Source organism: Populus euphratica, unplaced genomic scaffold (assembly GCF_000495115.2).
Source record: "Populus euphratica unplaced genomic scaffold, PopEup_1.0 scaffold24.1, whole genome shotgun sequence".
NCBI lineage: Eukaryota > Viridiplantae > Streptophyta > Magnoliopsida > Malpighiales > Salicaceae > Populus > Populus euphratica.
In genome coordinates, this window is record NW_011499893.1 from 1,367,397 (window position 1) to 1,387,824 (window position 20,428).

Below are 20,428 nucleotides of genomic sequence, written 5' to 3' on the forward strand. Positions count from 1 at the left end.
AAAAAAAAAAAACATGTAGTGTGGTTTTTCCATGCCATGCCAATATATATATATATATATATAATTTTGTGTTTTCAATGAAACTCTAATAAAAAATTAACCCATTCAATTTATAATTTATAATGGTTTTAAAAAAATCAATCTTCTCATTTTTATTTTCTTAGAGATCATTGTATAAAATAAAAACTTCAAATCAATTACCGTAAAAAAAATAAAATTGATATTTATATTAGAATCCTTAACCGGATCGACATATATAAATCATAAAAAGGCAAAGGAATGGAAAAAATTCAACAAATTTATTATTTGAGAGAGAGAGAATCAGTTAGCGGGGGCCGTCAATAATGAGCAGCTCCTCCAAGTCCAGAAACTTCCGGCGGCGAGGCGACGTTGACGATGAAAAGACCGACGCCAACACCATTAACACTGACACCAACGCCAAAGCCACGCCCTCCACCACCCGGAAGCCACCACCACCCCAATCTACAAAGCCAAAACCAAAGAAGCTCCTAAGTTTTGCCGAAGATGAAGAAGATGAACAAGCTGTCACCCGTATTCCCTCCTCCAAATCCAAACCAAAACCTAAACCCAAACCAAGCTCCTCTTCCTCTCACAAATTGACCGTATCCCAAGATAGACTTCCTCCAACAACCTCCTACTTAACGACAGCATCCAATGTCCAACCCCAAGCAGGTACTTACACTAAGGAAGCCCTTCTTGAGCTCCAGAGAAACACCCGCACCCTCGCTAAATCCACAAAGACCACCACCCCTGCCTCCGCGTCTGAACCTAAAATTATCCTCAAAGGTCTCCTTAAACCCTCCTTTAGCCCTAGCCCTAACCCTAACCCTAATTATTCTTCTAATCATCAACAACAAGACGATGCCGACGACCAGTCGGAAGATGAGAACGAGGATAAAGATAACGGTGCTGACGACGCACAGAATCGATTGGCTTCTATGGGATTGGGGAAATCCACTTCTGATGATTATTCCTGCTTTCCCGACGAGGATACTATTAAGAAGATTAGGGCTAAGAGAGAGCGGTTGAGGCAATCAAGGGCCGCCGCTCCTGATTATATATCATTGGATTCTGGGAGTAATCATCAAGGCGGATTCAGTGACGAGGAGCCTGAGTTTAGGACTAGGATTGCCATGATTGGCACCATGACCAAGGACACTGCTACTCATGGAGGAGTTTTTGATGCAGCTGCTGATGACGATGAAGATGACGATGATGATCGCTCCATCAAGGCAAAAGCATTGGCAATGATGGGTACTCATCAGCATCATGTTGTTGTGGATGATGGGCATGTTGCTGCTGCTGCTGCTTCTGTTGTTCAGGATGAGGAGGATGAGGAGGATAGGATTTGGGAGGAAGAACAATTTAGGAAGGGATTAGGAAAAAGGATGGATGATGCTTCTGCTCCTATTGCTAGTAGGGCTCTTGCCAGCACTGCTGGTGCTGCTGCTTCTAGTACTATTCCTATGCAACCTCAGCAGAGGCCTACGCCAGCCTATGGTTCAATTCCAAGCATTGGAGGGGCATTTGGATCTTCTCAAGCAGTGGATGTCTTGTCTATTCCACAACAAGCTGATATTGCTAAGAAAGCTTTGCAAGACAACCTCAGGAGGCTTAAGGTAATGTGATTTCCAACTTCATAATGTGTTAGCTAATTTTACAATTTGCCAAAGTTAATGGCAAAATAGAATCATTTGTAATTTTAACCATACAAAAGTTAACGCTAAGGTTCTTGATAATGAAATTCAGGGTTCTAGAATTGCATATCATAGTAATATTGCCACGTAATATTTTTGTCAATTGATCCCTATTGTGATCAGAAGTGGCTGAATTGGAGATTTTGTGTTAATATATACACAGATTGCAATGGCTAGTTCGATTGAAGAGAAGCCACACCATACTAGTTACTCAAGTGTCATTGTAGTTTTACTCTGTAGCTCACCTTGGCTGTCACTCAATATTCTTGCATTCCAACTTCACTACAGAGGCATTGTTTAAATTCATATTCATACTTGTTTATAGGATTAAGATAGATGATATTCATTTGGATTAATATATGTATAACTAAGTCTTTACTTTTTCTATAGGAATCTCATGGTAGAACGACTTCATTGCTGTCAAAGACTGATGAGAATTTATCTGCCTCGCTAATGAATGTTACTGCTCTTGAAAAGTCTATCTCTGCTGCTGGTGAGAAGTTCATCTTTATGCAAAAGCTTCGTGACTTTGTTTCTGTTATATGTGAATTTTTGCAGGTACGAGTTTTATTTAATTTTCTGTTCTGCATGTGTATTTGTTTGCCAGTAAAAAAGAAAGAAAGAAGGAAAGAATTTGTCCTGCATAACAGTTCAATTTTTCTTGGTTCTTTGAGCATACTGAAAATTGGTTTATGGTACCTTGTCTTGGAATCCATTTTAAAGTAGTGGAGGCATATTTTAATTTACTTTATTTTTCAATAATATATTATAGCAATCAGAATAAAAAACGCCATGTCACATATACATTAATGCTGATATTTTGTGCATGTCATTTTTGCACTTACAATTTCTAATCAATTGAACCATTGCAAGTATATAGGCGTAGTGCTTTTTGCAGAACTTTTCTGTTGCATGCTTTGCTTGGAATCAATTTACAACTTGTTCCAATTTTCTTGGTTCTTTGAGCATACCGAAAATTGGTTTATGGCACTTTGTCTTGTAATCCATTTTAAAGTAGTGGAGGCATATTTTAATTTACTTTATTTTTCAATAATATATTATAGCAATCAGAATAAAAAATGCCATGTCACATATACATCAATGCTGATATTTTGTGCATATGTCATATTTACACTTACAATTTCTAATCAATTGAACCATTGCAAGTTTATAGACGTAGTGCTTTTTGCAGACCTTTTCCGTTGCATGTTTTTCTTGGAATCAATTTACTTTACATTTTGAAAAACTTGTTCTATGCTGTCTAGGTTAGTGCACAGGTTTTATCTCATTTTCATCTGTAAGACCTTAGCAATTACACCATCTTTTCCATTCAACGAAACCAGGTAAAAGCATGTAGAGCCAGGCCATTGAAACTTGGGAGTTACATTTACAGTGCACTTCTTCCACTAAATTAAGTGAACCCGAACTTCAGTTAACATCTAAACCTGCATGTTAATTATTAGTGCCAGTCTCAAACGCAAGCTTTTGATTCTTCCTACCTTGTTAACATTAGAGACTGCATAAGTTGATGATATTGATTTTTAGGTTCCCGCAAGCTGGAAATTTCTGGTTGATGTAATTTTGTTCTCCTTGCAGCATAAAGCTACTTTAATTGAGGAACTTGAAGAAAGGATGCAGAAGCTTCATGAAGAACAGGCATCACTTATCTTAGAAAGAAGAACTGCTGATAATGAGGATGAAATGATGGAGGTAGAAGCAGCAGTGAAAGCAGCGATGTCAGTTTTCAGTGCAAGAGGTAATTCTGCAGCAACAATTGATGCTGCCAAAAGTGCTGCAGCAGCTGCATTAGTTGCCTTGAAAGATCAAGCAAATCTGCCAGTGAAGTTAGATGAATTTGGCAGAGATATCAACTTGCAGAAACGGATGGATATGGAGAAAAGGGCTAAGGCTCGTCAACGCAGGAAAGCTCGTTTTGATTCGAAGAGATTGTCATACATGGAGGTGGATAGTTCTGACCAGAAAATTGAGGGAGAATTGAGCACGGATGAGAGTGACAGTGACAGTGAAAAAAATGCTGCTTACCAGTCAACCCGTGATTTGTTGCTCCGGACTGCTGAGGAGATCTTCAGTGATGCTTCTGAAGAATATTCCCAACTTTCGGTGGTGAAAGAAAGATTTGAAACATGGAAGAAAGAATATTTTGCAAGCTATAGAGATGCTTACATGTCACTCAGTGCACCTGCTATTTTTTCTCCTTATGTGAGACTAGAACTCCTAAAATGGAACCCGCTTCATGAGGATGCAGATTTTTTTGATATGAAATGGTATACTTCTAGTGTTGCTAATAATTCCATTCAAATATTGAAGAACCTTTTATGTAGGTTTTTCTTTTTTTTCTTGATTCTCAGAGTTGTAAATTCATTCTATTTGCATAGAATTCTGCTCCCAATAATTTGACAATGCCGCACACATACTTTAGATTCATCTTTTTTGTTTTCAATTAGCGCTAACTGTTCTTTATTTCCTACTATTCAGGCACTCTCTACTATTTAATTATGGTCTGCCAGAAGATGGAAGTGATCTCAATCCAGATGATGTTGATGCTAACCTTGTACCTGGACTAGTGGAGAAGATTGCAATTCCTATTTTGCATCATGAGATTGCCCATTGTTGGGACATGCTTAGCACTCGAGAGACGAAAAATGCCATTTCTGCTACAAGCTTGGTAATAAATTATGTTCCGGCTACTAGTGAGGCTCTATCAGAGCTATTAGCTGCAATCCGCACCCGTCTAGCTGATGCAGTTGCTAGCATAGTGGTACACAACTTTAACCTGGAAGTCATTTTCGAACACTGCTGACTTGCACACACAGACACACTCCCTATTACTCTTATTGCACTTCTGTTATTCATTTTCTGTATCACAGGTCCCAACATGGAGCCTGCTTGTGCTGAAGGCTGTGCCTAGTGCTGCACAAGTTGCAGCGTACCGGTTTGGAGTGTCTGTTCGTTTGATGAGGAATATCTGCTTGTGGAAAGATATCCTGGCATTGCCAGTTCTTGAGAAGCTTGTCCTTGATGAGCTTTTGTGCGGGAAGGTACTGCCTCATGTTCGAAGCATTGCATCAAATGTTCATGATGCAGTCACAAGAACTGAAAGAATTGTTGCTTCTTTATCTGGGGCCTGGGCAGGTCCAAGTGCCACCAGTGATCACAGGTACCCAGAACATTCGTAAAACTTATCTTGTATTGAACTTTAACTGGTGCAATTGCCATTTGTATGAATTTCTTTGACAACATTCATTGATTTGACTGAGTATGTATTATTATGGTATGGTCTGATTGCCTTGCTGCTGTATTTGTTAGAATTAATTTAATTAAAATACTGGTTTCTGGTTTCAGACACAGGTTTGAAGAACAGATATTTCCATTTACGAGTTGTTTTAGGGTTTAAGATAAATGATGATGAATTATACCTTTCTCTATGATGTTTCTTAATATCCTGGTGCCTGATTTTTTTTTTTTTATTATGGTATGGTGATGAATTTTGGGCTTTGGGCAATTTGTGAATTAAGAATTACCTTCATCAGACATGGTCCATCCCGTTGTTTGTCATCTTCCCCTTCTTTTTTCATCTTCTCCTCTGTTTTTCCCATCCATTAAAAGATTTTGGCATTGATGATATGGTGTTCTTATTTTTCTTTGGTTTTCTTATCTTTCCTTGTCTTGGCTGTTCAAACAGTTAGTTTGGTGATGGGGCTGTACCATCAGCAAGAGCACTTTCTTGCCTTTATCTGTGTTGTGTTGTCAAAGCCCAAGATTCTAGGGGGAACCTTTTTTCTTTGCTTAAAGACTCAAAAGTCTATATTATTAAGTTCAATTTGGAAAAGTAGGGGAGTAGAATCTAACAAAACAAAGATGGTATATGGGAAATATAGGTCCAAGTTTGTCAACTTTTTGAGCCTTACAGCCCCAACAAAGCTGTACACACTATGTTTCAAGTTTTTTTCTTTTTAACGTGCTGCTTCTTTTCCCAATTTTTCCTTACCCTCTTGTTTTATGTTTTTGTAGATTCAGTGTCTAACATTTACCTGTTTATGAATCAGCAGCCACAAGTTGCAGCCACTGGTGGATTTCATTTTATCAATAGGAAGGACACTGGAGAAAAGACATGTATCTGGTGTCACCGAGACTGAGACTAGTGGACTTGCTCGTCGATTGAAGAAGATGCTCGTTGAGGTGAATGATTATGACAATGCTAGGGACATGGCTAGAACCTTCCATCTGAAGGAGGCGTTGTGAATCAGGTGTGCAATTGGTGACCAAGACTTGCAAAGGTGATCCATATATTTGGAAGTTGCTAAACCTCGTACATACTGGACCTTCCATTTGGAGGAGACATGGATCAAACAGGTCAGTCAGGATCATAATTTGAATTGGGTAGCTAGAAGAAGATGCTGTGACTTGGCTTGTGCTTTGTATTTAGAGGAACTGGGAACTTCTAGGGAATTACGCGGACCTCTAATGGCAGGAAGAGACAGTGAGCTCTGGCATTTTAACTGCTTTTGAAGTGGTTTGCTGTCAAATGCTTTTCTAACTGGAAACTCTTGTTGGGTTGTTCTGGAAAATGTTGCAAGTTTTTGCGACCATTACGTGATTTCTGCTGGAAGAAAGTGTTCTCGCTTCAAATCACAAATTTAAGCATGATTTACTGTTAATGTCTCATGAATTCTACGAGTCCTAAATGTCGATGCTTACAGTTAAAATTGAAGACTTTATAATTTTGGGTTATTTCATACATCAACGTAGAGTCAGGTGATGTTTCACAGATTGGAATGCAAGGTGTTAAAGAAATCAATCATCAGATAACATCCTGTCAGCTTGCACTTTTCAGATGTGACGGGGAATAGGTAGCGATTATTCTTTTGGCTCCCCAGCCCTGGAAATACTCGACATAATAGAGGCTTAAAGCTGCCCCGTTTTACTGGCACTTTTTTATTATAGCAAGAGCTGGTCATTACAGGTACATGGAGGGCTGCTTGTTATTTTATATGCTAGCCGCCATCAGCATTGCCGAATCAAAGAGGTAAAAATGTTAAAGAAAAAAAAAAGAGTTCCCGATAAGACTGCTCCGACAGATCAAGAAAACAATCAAACCCTCGAATGCTGTTCACAGAATTATACTGCTGCCTCTCTCCAGCCTAGCCCGCCAAGGCATCTTGCATATCCGCGCTCTTTTCATTATCCACTTTCTGACAATAGAGGCATCTCCAATGCGATGCCAGGTTTGCAAGGTAACACACTGTTGCTGATTTCATAGCAGCTTCAAAAGCCACCTCAGCAGATTCTGCATCCCTGGCCTTGGCTAAAGCTGATCCCTTACATGACAGACCATGCCTTGCCGGGATGGTCTCGTCACCACAGGAGCAATCGAATGAATCAGTACAGAACAACCATAGATAGGGTAGAACAGCTGCTTGTCAATGGGCTGTCGTCAGCCTTGTTAGTGTAAGCAAGGCTCTCCAATGGGATCGTAGGCAGTGGAGTTGATGCTTTACCTTATCATCTACTTGAAGATAATTCCAGCGAATGAGCTTAAGTAGCATCGTTTTGCCTTTTCTCCTTGCGCATGATTTGATGGTTTTTGTATTAACGAAATACATTTTATGCCTTGCTCGGTTATCTCTCTACCTGGTGAAGTCATTTAGTATGGTGAGATGATCAAAAGACTAGGGTTATCCTTTTTCGAATTTTTCCGGAAGAGTGTTATCGCTTGCTTGGGCATGAACAAGCCAAAATTATAAGCCAGGCGCTTGTCTTTATAAGCAGATGGAAGGGCTCTGCGCCTTATTTTATGAGCTCTTGGGATATCATTTCTGAATTCTGCTGGAAGAAGTGTTATCGCTTGCTCCAATTATAATTTTGAGCCTGAACTCCTCGATAACAAGTTAGGCTGGAAGGGCTCTCTGCCTTAATTTATGAGCTATTGGAATATCATTTCTAAAGTGTTATCGCTTGCTCCAATCATAATTTTGAGCATGAACAACTCAATAATAAGCTAAACGCTTTTTTTTTTAAATAAGCAAATGGAAGGGTTCCGCGCCTTATTTTATGAGCTCACCACCCGATCAAAGCGAAGATAAAAAAGAGTACATATAACATGACTCGGGAAAGATAAAAAGGAAATGTTCCGGTCCTCAAAATAATTGTTCACGCGGAATTATAAGCATAAGAAGATACCATCCGATAGCAATAAACTTCCATCTTGCTGCCCTCTCTGACCATGTCCACCTCATTTCACTAAACATATTTTTATAACAGAGGCAGCTCCAATGCGATGAAGTGCAACAACTGCGTCACCAAGCTTGCACAATCCTCTCTTCGTTGCTGATTTTAGAGCAGCTTCCAAAATCACCTCGGTAGATTCTGCATCTGTGGCCTTGGCAGATCCTTCAGCCAAAAGGGGAATCAAGCCCCTGTATATCAGACTATGCCTCGCAGGGGTCTCATCACTGCAGGTCCAGTCAAATGAGTCAGTTGTCAGTACAGGAACAACCACGGAAAGGATTGGAACAGCAGGCCTGTACTTGGCAACCAATTTGGCTGTGGTCCCGCCCCGTGTTAACACCACAATGAGCTTTGCTCTGGCTTTGTTGGCGGTACGCACAGCCGAGGATGCAAGGCTCTCCAATGGGCTCATAGGAAGTGGAGTTGATCTTATCATCTCCTTGAAGATGGCAGCATAGTCCAGGGAAGATTCTGCTTCGATACAAATTCGGCGCATGGTCTTGACTGCAAGCTCTGGATAGGCCCCAGCTGCGCTCTCACCACTGAGCATAACACAGTCAGTACCATCAAGGACAGCGTTGGCAACATCAGTTGCTTCAGCACGGGTTGGCCGAGGAGACTTGATCATGGACTCGAGCATCTGAGTAGCAGTAACAACAGGCTTTCCCACAATATTGCACTTGTATATCATCATCTTCTGTGCTAGGAAAATCTTCTCAACTGGAATCTCCATTCCAAGATCACCACGAGCAACCATGAAGGAGTCTGTCTCACGCAAGATCTCATCAAAGTTAATCACTCCCTCCTGGTTCTCCACCTGACAAACCCAAAAGGGTTATATTATTTATTACTTGATCCATAGTAAAACAAGCATGATAGAGAAACAAGAAAAGAACTTACGAAAACAATTATATAAACTAACATCCTCGATATAGAAATGCAGTTTCAGGAATATATAAACTCAATTATGCCTCAACACATATATGGGCTCTGTTATGTCTTCAAGCTGAATACAAAAAGGGTGGCATTCTACCTTTGACATTAACTGAATGTGCTTGGCATGGGGCCCAAGAACCTTACGCACATGAACAAGGTCGGAGCCCTTGCGTACAAAAGAAAGGGCAATCATATCAATGTTGTTGGGAACACCCCATCCCAAGATGTCTTCCTTATCCTTATCAGTCAGCGTGGGAAGATCCACAACAACACCAGGAAGATTAACATTTTTTCTCTCACCAAGCATTGCAGTGTTCTCACAACGGCACCTGACAGTTCCAGCCTGTGGATCACAAGATAAAACAGTGAGGGTGATGGTGCCATCTGCACACAAGATGGTATTTCTTGGCTTGATGTCCACGGGCAGTTTTTTGTAGCTCATGGAGATCATGTCTGTGTCACCCTTGATGCTGTAATCAGTCGTGATGGTGATTTCCTGACCTTCCTTCAGTTGAATTGGGTTTCCATCCTTTAGGAAACCGGTACGAATTTCAGGTCCCTGAGACAAAAAGTTTAAGAGGTAGATACATAAACTTAGGACTGTCAGTACAAGGAACAAGAAAGACAGGAGAAATTAGGGAGTGGGAAAGTTGTGTTTTATCAGGAAAACAATGCACTGATTGATTCATTCCTAATAAAGATTTTATGCTTCAATATCTAACAAAAAGAGAAAGAAAAGAAGATGGGGCGATCGATCTCATCATTTCAACAAATAAATGGTGGTTTAAATAAGGAGGAGGAGAACGAGAGTTTATAATTACGATGAGGAGGAAGAAAGAGCAGACCTTGGTATCGAGCATGACAGCGGCGAGGATGTTAGTGTTTTGCATGGCAATCCTGAGATTGTTCAAGGTCTCCTGGTGGTACTCGTGGGTGCCATGGGAGAAATTGAAGCGAGCCACGTTCATGCCAGCCCTGAGAAGCTTCTCCAGCATGGGAACGGATCGAGAAGAGGGTCCTAGAGTGCAAACGATCTTAGTCCTGGGGACACGCCCCTCTTCATCATCCTGGTGCTCCTTTAGGAGTCCTTCAATGTCTATGTTGGCCATACGATTTGATTATTTTTTTTTAATTTGATTTCTGCAAAAAAAAAAAAAACGATGGAAAAAGACAGACAACATTAAAAGACATCTATCTATTTATCATCTATGCATGTTTATAGATCCATTTCATTCGTTGTTGGAAACCAACAGATCCAACAACAAAAGTAGTAAAAGAAGAAGAAATATAATTGATTGAGGTTCAACAACTTACAGTGAAAAAAAACAACGAATTAGCAGTATGAATTATGAAATAAAGAAGGAGAATGACAAGAAATGGTGAGGTAAAGGTGCTCGAGCGGAGGGGGCGGGTAGCTGCTGGCTGCTGCACGCCTCTTCTGTAGTCTCTCTCTACCTCTCTCTCTTTGTTTATTACTTTATTTCACTACCTCAGTCCAAGTCTATGGATGGAAAAATATCTAGTTTTCTGTTTCTAAAACCCCAAACTAATCAAACGCCAACAGTAATTGTGATGTAACTCACACCACTTTAAAACAAAATACCGCGCCTGCTTGCATCCGCTACTGCCGCTGGTTTTTCTTTCCTCTCACCACTCCGCCGCTGGTCATATACACGACTTATTGCTTCGTTGATATTTTATAATAAAGTATATTCAGATAATTTTTTTATTTTTATTATTAGTGTATTAAAATGTTGTAAGAAATAAAAGAAAATTATTTTTTGAAAGGCTTTTAAAATAAAAATAAACATATCTTTAAATTATTTTTTATTTAGAAATATATTAAAACAATACATTTTTATTTTAAAAAAACACGTGGTGGATTTAGATGAACAAAGCATATTCGCATTGCATGGTGGCATCTCACACGCTTGTTACTTTGGTTTATGAGGTAAGTACCAGCTAGTAAATAGTAATGTTCCCTTGTCCTATCGCTTTCCAATTACCGGGTTCGCAACGGCCCACCGTTTTGTTTTCTCCCTATAAAAAACAAACGAGGCCCATATAAATACCACCCTGTCCCTCTCGCCTTTTTCTTTTTCTTTTCCCAAACGCTCATAATAGAATCGTGGCCCATGATCGCTATTCAGTGATTCCTCGCTTTCGTTTTTTGCTCATGGAAATTAAATCGCTTTTTTTTAATTGGATAGAAATATCAGGCCTACAATTTCCAATGCATGGGTCTCACCATAGCCCAACAAAGCATATCCTCTGCGAATTCATATCCTATTATAAGCATGCGACTCCTTGGCTATTGAAATTTCCTGAAATCCATCTTTCCCATCACCCACCAGACTCTCACCTCAATAGCACCGTCTCAGCAAAGTCTCCACTCATAGTCACAGCAGCATCGAATGAAAGAACAAAATGATGGCGGCAGTTCCTCTTCTTTATAAATATAGTTATAGTACACTTCATGAGTAGATAATACAGCCGTACTATAGAAGTCTCATGGATCTAGCTAATCTGACTCGCAAATTCTTCATCGTTTGGGACGTTCCAAAGTGACAGGCAGGATAACTTCACCAATTCATTTATACACGTTTGGGAGGAATGTAGGGCACACGCTCATCTTCACATAAATTCTGAAAAAAGCCAGTATAATGGTCAGTCCAGGTGGAGCAGAATATACAAATCGAAGAATGTAACAACTCATTAGGTACAGCAGATAATGAACAGTGGTGTCGCATTCTATTCTTGACACGCAAATCATGCAAGACCAGCCGTAACATTCAGCTCTTAAAAAGAGGAAAGGAATTCAAAGAGAGAAAAGTTCAGGCGTAAGTTCTCTTCTACGGCTGTAGATTATTGAAGATGATGAGGGTGAAAAAAAAAATCAAAAGCTATATCATAAACTAAAATCTCCGAAATCCCCATGAAGTCTATTCATCGATCTTCTATCTATATCTCATCACAACCAAGACCATTTCAAAAACTTAAACACCAACAGAAGATGACAGCTTCCTTTTCAATTGCCATCATCTCATGAAATCCAATGGATATAGTGCGAAGTCCTTTTTTTAATAATCCCAGTATGCTGTCAGATCCAAGTTGCAACCAAGAAGATGAGGAGGAAAGAAAGAAATTTCAACTGCTCATTGTCCGAGAACAAACAATTTAACATGCAAAAGATGACATGACCAGTAGAACAAGAGATTGGATGATGCTAAAAAACAAACTATTTAACATGCACAAGATGGCATGACCAGTAAAACAAGAGAGTGGATGATGCTATAATGAAACCATAAATTTTTCAAATTCCTGGCTTATATTCAACATAAATGGTCTCTATGAAGTTTTGCAGGTTCCCCCAGCAAAGAGTAGCAAGTAGTAGCAGTTCACACCGACTCAATACACTATAACATTTAACATCGTATCAACACATAATGTCCACAAACAACCAATAAGGATAGATAGATTGTGTGCGCCATTAGCATGCAAATGAAGCACAAAGTTATCAACACTTTATCTTAACTGGAAAGGGTTATCGTTGCCTAAGATGCAAAATTGATGTATATATAAGTGAAGCTTAAACAATGCATCTATATAGCACTTGGTATGATGAATTATACCTGTAAGTCCTCTGGAAGTGCCTCTGAAACAGCAAGTGTGTAACAACCAGGTACAAATCTTCCTGGAACAGATTTAAAAGAAGAACTGAGCAAAAAGAACTGCTTTTCCAATAACATATTCAGATCAAAAATTGAAAATGGGCACAAAAAAAACACCCTAAAGAATTGGAGGGGCAATATATTGAGGTGCTAAAGTATCGACAACCATTTTGGGTATCAAATGATGGCTTGGAAGGAACAGGAATTGTGTGTGTAGCCATGCTTGCTACATCTAGACATCCAGTCGATCTAAGCCTAGAGATGGAGCCCCCAAAATCGTCCATAGTAATGACAGTTTTATAGAAGATTGATTTGGGGAAATATTCTAAGCAAAAGAAATGAATCGAATTATGGTAGTTTTAACAGAACAATGTACAGGATATCAAGATTCCCGAATCCTCCACTTGTATTATTATGTGGAACCTGATACTCAAATAAAGATGCTTCAGCTAATAGCTTATTTGTGTCGCACATTTACACATGCTGTGTTGATTTGGAGCTATAACCAGCCTAACAACACTGAATCCACACCAACAAAAATGACTTTCATTATATAAAAAAGCTTCCCTACACCCTCAATATGTTTTGGAATCAACATGTGAATGCCAGGTACAGATCAGGCATTGTGGCTCTTGCCACTCAATGTCCAATTTAGTGCTCAAGTATCTAAATCAAGTAGATAGGAAGGAAAAATACTTACAACCATGGAATCTTTTTGTTTTGTTCCTAATGGAGTATGAAATTCACCAAGTACCAAAGCAGGGCACATAATCCTCGATTTAACGAGTATACAGACCATCAAGGCCACTTGTGCCTAAAGAAAACATTTCTTGTGATAATTAACGATTGGAGTTAGTGGAACAGATAGTGGCTAAAGAGAAAATCACCCTCAAATATCCTAAACTTTCTCACGTTCAAGAATTCATGTGCTGGGCAAATTGGAAGGATACTTCTTAGCTTCAATCCTGTAATTATTCAAAATTATATGTTTGGAAGGATGGAAACAGCTCCAAAAAATCACATGAGCTAACAACACAAAGAAGGGGAAAAAAACAAAACACGGGAGGAACTCTTACGAATCCATGTATTCTTTCGCGAAAAAAAGAACAGAAGATTGGATGATTAACGGTTTTAAGCATCTGAAAAAAAAAGAGAGAGAAAAGAGCAGAACAGTCAGAAATTATAGTTCCACGTACCGATTCTCAACCAGCGAGCAGCCCAGCTTCTACTCGGATCCATGACAGAAATAATCCTACAAGAACGTCAGAAAAAGTAAGACAGGGAAGGAAAAGGGGGTATGAATTACAAAACAGAAGAAAAATAATTATTCGAAAAGGGAAGTGTTGTTGAGATTAATAGAAAAGGAGAAGAAAAGAGGGTGTCTAGCCTACCCAGTAAAGTTAGGAGTTGTGCAATCAACTACACGCTCATGATCCTCGTCCATCTTAAAAAAGGAACAATTCTCGCATCCCGACTCTCTGAACTGCACAATTATTATTATTATTATTATTTTACCGACAAATAATAGGCCCAAAAACCTTAAGTGCAACAACAGAGTAAAAGACGAGGAGGGGGAGGAGGGAAACAAGTGCGGAAACAAGGAAGAAAACCTGATCATAAGTTTTGACAAGGCGGCAACGAAGACAGGCTCTGAGTTCATGTCCAAAGCTCGTCGGAATTTGTGCGGCTGCACTTCCCATTCTCTCCCCTCCTTCTCTGCTTCTCTAATGTGTTGTGTGTGTGGTCAAGAGGATTACGGGGGTGGGGAACAGCAGCGGCAAGAGCCAGGAAGAAGACAAGACAATTCGTCGATCTAGAACTGAAAGACACGTCGTCCTTCTTCCAGTGAATGGAAAGCGTGCCTCACGCTCAATGATTAATTTGGGCCTGCCTGGCCTGCAATCCAAATGGTATCGACTTGCAATATTGCTTTCAGCATGGTGCCAAGTGCCAACCCACAGAACACAGTAGGGTTCGTTGATAACTGAGTGTCTTTGATGTGCTGCTCGATAGTCTGACTGAATTCAGAGGGAGACCAAGCATAATGTCAAGTTTCCTTGAATTTTCATTGTTCAGTCATTCAAACTCCTAATTGACTTACCCCCCCCCCCTTCATGGCCTCCCCCCCCCCCCCCTCCCCCCACCCTAGTGACAGATATTCAGGTATGCAGCATGCAGTTTTCGGGGATCCAAGTACTTCAAGATCCAAAGCAAACCTTGTTCAAGTCTATCCAATTCCCCTCACACATGTTATTTTCTTCTTCTCCCTTTTTTTAAATGGAAATTCATCTTAACCATGGCACAAGAGGATATGAAGCATGACAGTGGAATCCAGATTCAAGTTGTCGGTTGAAGGTATAGAATTGTGAACATAAGTTTTTTGCTTGATATTGATTTTCAGCTTGTCGGTGTCGTTACCATTTCGTTGCTTGTAGAAGACCTCTCCAATCTCCACTAGAACTTCAACAGGGAACCTTTCATCGACTTGAGAAATAGGATGGGATGGGATGGGAGGGGATAGATGTCGTTCATATTTTAGTCTTGCATGGTCCATCCATTCCTTGCTTATAGGAGTTAAAATATGCTTTATGAATCATTTAAAAAAATTAAAAATAAATGAAATCAGGTTGAAATAAAATAAAATCATTAAAATCAAATGAAATAGGGTAAAATCGTGATTTCAAAACCGATTTTACAATTGTAACAAAATGCATGCAGTGAAACAAAATGTCCCTCCATGATCCAGCTGTCAGACGTTTATTGGCTATGGAAATGCACAGTCACGCCACACGGTTTTCACTCTTCAGTCACAAAAGAGTTTTCAGTTTCACTCCTTCTTTTTTACCGAACAAATCCCTAATCCCCTTCTTTAGTTAACCAACCAAGCACCGATCACACCAGATAAGCTGCTTCCGGGGTTTCAGGCTATCTAAGCAAGCCGATCATTTATGAGGTTAAAGAGATCATGGAGGGAATGATGGATCTAAATGAACATTATAAGATAGGAGAATCAATATATCAGGCCAAAATTAACGGTCGAGTTTTGGTAGTGAAGAAAACCAAAGATGATGTCACAGAAGAACTAAAAATTTTGCAGAAAGTTGGTCATGCAAAGCTGATTAAACTAGTGGGGATGTCATCTGGATTTGACAGAGAAGGAAATCGCTTCTTGGTCTATGAATTTACAAAAAATGGATCGCTGGAAAAGTGGTTGCATACCACCTTTGAATCTTCCTCAACCTCTACGGGTTTCCTCACTTGGAGTCCTATCTTATTCACTGCCACTGCTACTCCTAGTTTACTGCTTCGGCTTGTTCATGATTTTTCCACTGGCATGGCTCGTGGAAAAAAAAAAACGAAGTTTTAAGCCATGTCCATGGTTTATTGAGAGCCCATCTGATCAATGCATTAATCATCTTGAACAAGAATGAATCCATCATATTAAAAAAAAGAAAACTTATAATTTGGGTATTTTTAAAAGCTGCATGAATCACGTAAAAGTAATGTTACTAATCCTAGATCAGACAACAATCTAGTCAGAAAAAAAAAAAAGAATCATCATGTTATTGGTTTTATAAGGTTATAAGTCGAAGTATTGGATCAATTATATTATAATATAAATATATTTTATAACATATAAAAAAAAATTTATATGTAAGAATTTCTCAATAGCAAATTATCTATGAATTATGTATAAATTTTTATTTGAACTATGAATTTTAAAATGCTTGAATTATATATGAATTTTTATTTGAAATATGAATTTTCAGGTGGTTGAATTATGTATGGATTTTTATTTGAAGCATATTTTTTTTTTGTTAATGTATTTTAAAATTCCTTATGATTTTATGATTTTACGATCCGTTTTTACGATCCGAGTTTGTATTACATTTTACGTGCCGTGTTAAAATCACAATTTTAATAACCTTGTTATAGGCTATAAAGCAAGTATACAACGAGTACTCATTTGCCATTATTTAGCTTTATGAAGTATGCTGGGGTCGTGTCACAATCTTGTTTGATGATGGCATATGCTTTTTGTCATATCTTTTACTAAAATATGATGAGTTAAAAAAGGGTTTTAGATTTAATTATAAAATTATAATTAATATTTAGGAGTCGTTATATAGGATTATAATTATTAAGAACTTATGATCTGCAAGAAGTTAGATAAAGAACTAGTTGTACAAGAAGAAAACGCATTATCTCTAGTGCACTTTACCTGAAATAAGTTGTATTATTGTTTGATTATTTTTTTAAGTTGGATTTTTATTCATTGATCTTTTCTAAGATTCAAGATAGATCTCTTTTTATGAGAAAGTTTCTATCTTATCGGGTTAAACATTAACCATTCTAAAATCTAAATTTTAGTATCGTATTTTTACACTTTATATCTTTAATACATAAGCGTGTACTTTATCATGTAATTTTACACCCCACAGATATTAAAGTCTACATTTAGACCCTTGAAAAAAAAAGTTGAAAAAAGATTTTTCATATTTTTGCCAAGTCTTAATGAATAATCATAATTTCGCATTTTAAAATGTGAAAAAGATGCAATTTCTATTTTTATAAAGATATACTTGGAAAAAATTTAAGATTTGGTTATATGCATAAAAATAAAATATTTTTTTTGTTTATTTAAAAAAAAGAGATTAATTTAAAACATTTAGAGATTTTTTGGAAATATTTTGAATTTTTTTGAAATATTTCAAAGAAATCAGGTATTTTAATACCAGATTTGTATTTACAGTGTAAATATACAGTCTAATATTATGTAAAATGGATAGAAAAATATTTGAAAAAATTATAATTTTTTTTAAAATGATTTTTGAAATTTTTTGAATATTTTTATTTTTTAAAAAAGGGGTCGAGCCTGATCCAACCTGGGCATTTAGGCTGGGCTAGAACTGGCTTGACCCAAAGCCAGAGTTAATTATGTTCCTGCTGCATGCAGAAATGAATTATGCATACAGTGGCCTCAATGAAAAAGAAGGAGGCAAAGCATGGAGGAGAAAGTTGTTTGGCTTGAGAGTCTTGGACATAATGAAGATGTGTGGCCAGTGGCTTAGGAAGAGTCGGTTGTAGGAGAAAGAAGAAAATATTGCAGAGGAGAGAAAAATGCTGGAAAAAAAGAGAGAGAGAGTCGTGGTTGATGGTTTTGTTGGCTTTCTATGGTGGAGCTGGTAGTGGAAAAGCTAGTGGTTGTTGGAACAACGGAGAGAGGGAGATAAAAAACTGTAGAAACAAGGGGCAAATAGGCCTTTTTAGCCAACTTTGGACCTGATTTTCCCTTTCCTTGAGCCATCAAATCCGTCTTTATTTATAGACAGTGGAAGAAGGCAATTTTGTTTGCACTAGAAAAAAATTGCAGCCCTTGATTTAACTGTTGATTCAAAGTAGTTATTCTGAAATGTTAAATCTATAGAAAAAGGCTGCCTAGGTTGATTTGTTTAGGCCGGCGCTGCCAGAATCGTCTTATTACCATTCAAACTGAAATATTCATTTGGAGTTGTATAAAAACTACAAGAGATCATGTGCGTGCATGTTTTGTTAGATTTAATGGAGAAATAAAGCATTAAAATCACCTAAAAAATAGCCATTTGGGCGACATTCTCAGCTAAAATTGGAAAAGACAATGAAAATTGACTAAACAACACGTCATCTGATCCTTTTTTTATTAATTTTTAATTTAGTCTTCCAGATTTTAATTTGTTTTAATTGAATCCTTAACTAACCCTAAACTTTTAATTTCAATGAATTAGAACCCTATAGAACTTTAACTTTTACCTTATATTTATGCATCTTTTTACAAAATAGTTATTGGTTTTAAATTTATGCAATTGAACCCTAATTGACCATCAAACTTTCAAATTCTTTAATTTCACTCCTCATTTTTATCAACTGAGTCCCTATAGTTTGACGCCTTTTGCAAATTGATCATTGGATGTAAATTTTATTAATGTGACTCTTAATTGACCCTAAAAATTTAATTTTCTTGTGATTTTACCCCTAATTTCAATCAAGTAACCTGAAAAAAATTAAATTTGATCTCTTAAAAATTCAATCCTCTCAATTAAACCCAAATTAAGTCTCTAAACTTAATTTTTTCACCAATTAAGCTTTAAATAAAATTAATTTCACTCATTTAAAATATAATTAAGTCGTTGCACCTAATTAAATCTTTCAATTAGACAAAAATTAATTTTTAAACAAAATTAAAATTTTAATTTGGCTCATGATTAAATCAAATTAGCCTATTAAAATTTTAATTATGTCCCCAAACTTAATTTTTATACAATTTCATCTAATAATCATTTAGTTTGACCTTGAAATTATATTTTTCTCTATTTTTGGCATAATAGGTACAATTAGACTTTAAAATTTCCTCCAAAAATTATTGTTTAATTTCCCGACCTACTTTCTCCAAGTTGCCAATCTTTTTGTATTTTTTTATTTTGATTTTAAAAAATAAATTTTAGAAAATAACCTAGAATTGAGTTATAACAAAGTATATGTAGATTATACCCATAAGATAAATGATATAATATGAGATGCATTGTGGGATTAAAAGAGAGTTTAAAAAATAAAAAGGGTTTCAAATAAAAGGTTAAATCCGCCTTGGATGGACCCTACTCACATCCAACCAATTAATACTCTAAAAGGTGTGGGGAAAGTATTGTAGCTTTTCCAACGCCACTTGTTTTTTTATTTGTCCATTTTTTTCCTTGTTTTCTATTTTTTTCCCTTTTTTACCCACATTTTCCCCCTTTTTTTCCATGATTGTTTTCTCTGTTTTTTTTTGGTATTTTTTTTAAAAATTATCTTTATCAATTTTCTAATATTTAACTGGTTAAAAATTTAGTTTTGGAATTTTTTTTCTTAAAATATTATGGATTACTACACTGTTTCTTTACATGATTTTTTTGATGACTTTTTTTTTCAAAATGATCTTTTTTAATTTTATTTTTTTCCTATCGAGCTGATTGAGAATTTTGCTTCATAGTTTTTTCTTTAACATACTGTGGATTGTTACAATGTTTCTCCATATGATTTTTGTTTTGCTATAATGTTTCTCCAAATATTTTTTTAAAATTATATTTAACAATTTTTTTAATATTGAGATGGTTGAGAATTCAACTTTAACTTTCTCCACATGTATTTTTTTCTTTTTTTTCCAAAATTGTCTTTTGTTTTTGTGTTTTTCTCAGAATTGTTTTCCTTTATGTTTTTTTTTTAAATTATCTTTGTTATTTTTTTTTAATATTGAGTTGGCTGAGAATTCAATTTTAACTTTCCCAGTATATTTTTTTTTCCAAAATTGTCTCTTTTTTATGTTTTTTTAATTATTTTTGTAGATTATATTTTTTTAATATGAAGCTAGTTGAGAATTTTGATTTGAAATTTTTTTCTTTAAAACACTATAGATTGCTATAATGTTTCTCCGCATGTTTTTTTTTATAATTATTTTTCCATAATTGTGTTTATCGATTTTATTTTTTTAATGTGGAGCTTGTTGAGAATTTAACTTCATAATTTTTTTTAAAAAAACACTGTTGATTGCTACAGTGTTTCCCCACATAGTTTTTTTTTTATGATTTTTTTGTTTTTTTAAGGATTGTCTTTGTCCATTTTATTTTTTTTATATCGAGCTGATTGAGAATTTAGAGTTTTTTTTAAAAAAACATCGTGGGTTGCTATAATGTTTTTATATATGGTTTTCTTCTTCTTCTTCTTCTTCCTTTTGTTTTCTTAAAATGGTTTTTGTCAATTTTTTTTTTAATATAGAACTGGTTGAGAATTTAGCTTTGTATTTTTTTAAAAAATACAGTGGATTGCTACAATATTTCCCTA

General features: G+C 36.7%; 4 protein-coding genes across 7 annotated transcripts in view; 1 reads left to right on the forward strand and 3 right to left on the reverse strand.

Moving 5' to 3' along the window:
* The first annotated feature begins 264 nt into the window (after positions 1-264).
* Positions 265-6,477, forward strand: LOC105131699 (GC-rich sequence DNA-binding factor-like protein). 2 transcript variants are annotated; one of them, XM_011034793.1, is made up of 6 exons: positions 265-1,640; positions 2,109-2,276; positions 3,315-4,003; positions 4,215-4,497; positions 4,607-4,896; positions 5,786-6,477. In XM_011034793.1, the coding sequence occupies exons 1-6, from the start codon at positions 345-347 to the stop codon at positions 5,979-5,981; spliced, it is 2,922 nt and encodes a 973-aa protein (XP_011033095.1). In that variant the 5' UTR covers positions 265-344; the 3' UTR covers positions 5,982-6,477. The 2 variants fall into 2 exon arrangements, with proteins under 2 accessions (XP_011033095.1, XP_011033096.1); XM_011034794.1 differs by having other exon boundaries at positions 5,789-6,477.
* A 1,252-nt stretch (positions 6,478-7,729) lies between these two features.
* LOC105131701 (pyruvate kinase, cytosolic isozyme-like) lies at positions 7,730-10,568 on the reverse strand. 2 transcript variants are annotated; one of them, XM_011034799.1, is made up of 4 exons: positions 10,304-10,568; positions 9,749-10,043; positions 9,001-9,462; positions 7,730-8,784 (listed from the first exon to the last, which is right to left on the reverse strand). In XM_011034799.1, exons 2-4 carry the CDS (start codon positions 10,010-10,012, stop codon positions 7,972-7,974), a joined length of 1,539 nt encoding a protein of 512 aa, XP_011033101.1. In that variant the 5' UTR covers positions 10,013-10,043; positions 10,304-10,568; the 3' UTR covers positions 7,730-7,971. The 2 variants fall into 2 exon arrangements, with proteins under 2 accessions (XP_011033101.1, XP_011033100.1); XM_011034798.1 differs by having other exon boundaries at positions 10,218-10,568.
* A 424-nt stretch (positions 10,569-10,992) lies between these two features.
* LOC105131702 (transcription elongation factor SPT4 homolog 2-like) lies at positions 10,993-14,659 on the reverse strand. 2 transcript variants are annotated; one of them, XM_011034800.1, is made up of 5 exons: positions 14,185-14,659; positions 13,966-14,057; positions 13,771-13,826; positions 12,536-12,597; positions 10,993-11,548 (listed from the first exon to the last, which is right to left on the reverse strand). In XM_011034800.1, the coding sequence occupies exons 1-5, from the start codon at positions 14,272-14,274 to the stop codon at positions 11,498-11,500; spliced, it is 351 nt and encodes a 116-aa protein (XP_011033102.1). In that variant the 5' UTR covers positions 14,275-14,659; the 3' UTR covers positions 10,993-11,497. The 2 variants fall into 2 exon arrangements, with proteins under 2 accessions (XP_011033102.1, XP_011033103.1); XM_011034801.1 differs by having other exon boundaries at positions 13,966-14,052; positions 14,185-14,270.
* A 3,043-nt stretch (positions 14,660-17,702) lies between these two features.
* Positions 17,703-20,428, reverse strand: part of LOC105131703 (ferredoxin-thioredoxin reductase, variable chain-like) — a 17,057-nt gene continuing 14,331 nt past the window's right edge. Inside the window, exon 2 of the mRNA XM_011034804.1 lies at positions 17,703-17,719. The gene's annotated coding sequence lies outside the window, so the exon portion shown is untranslated. The remainder of the gene's footprint in view (positions 17,720-20,428) is intronic.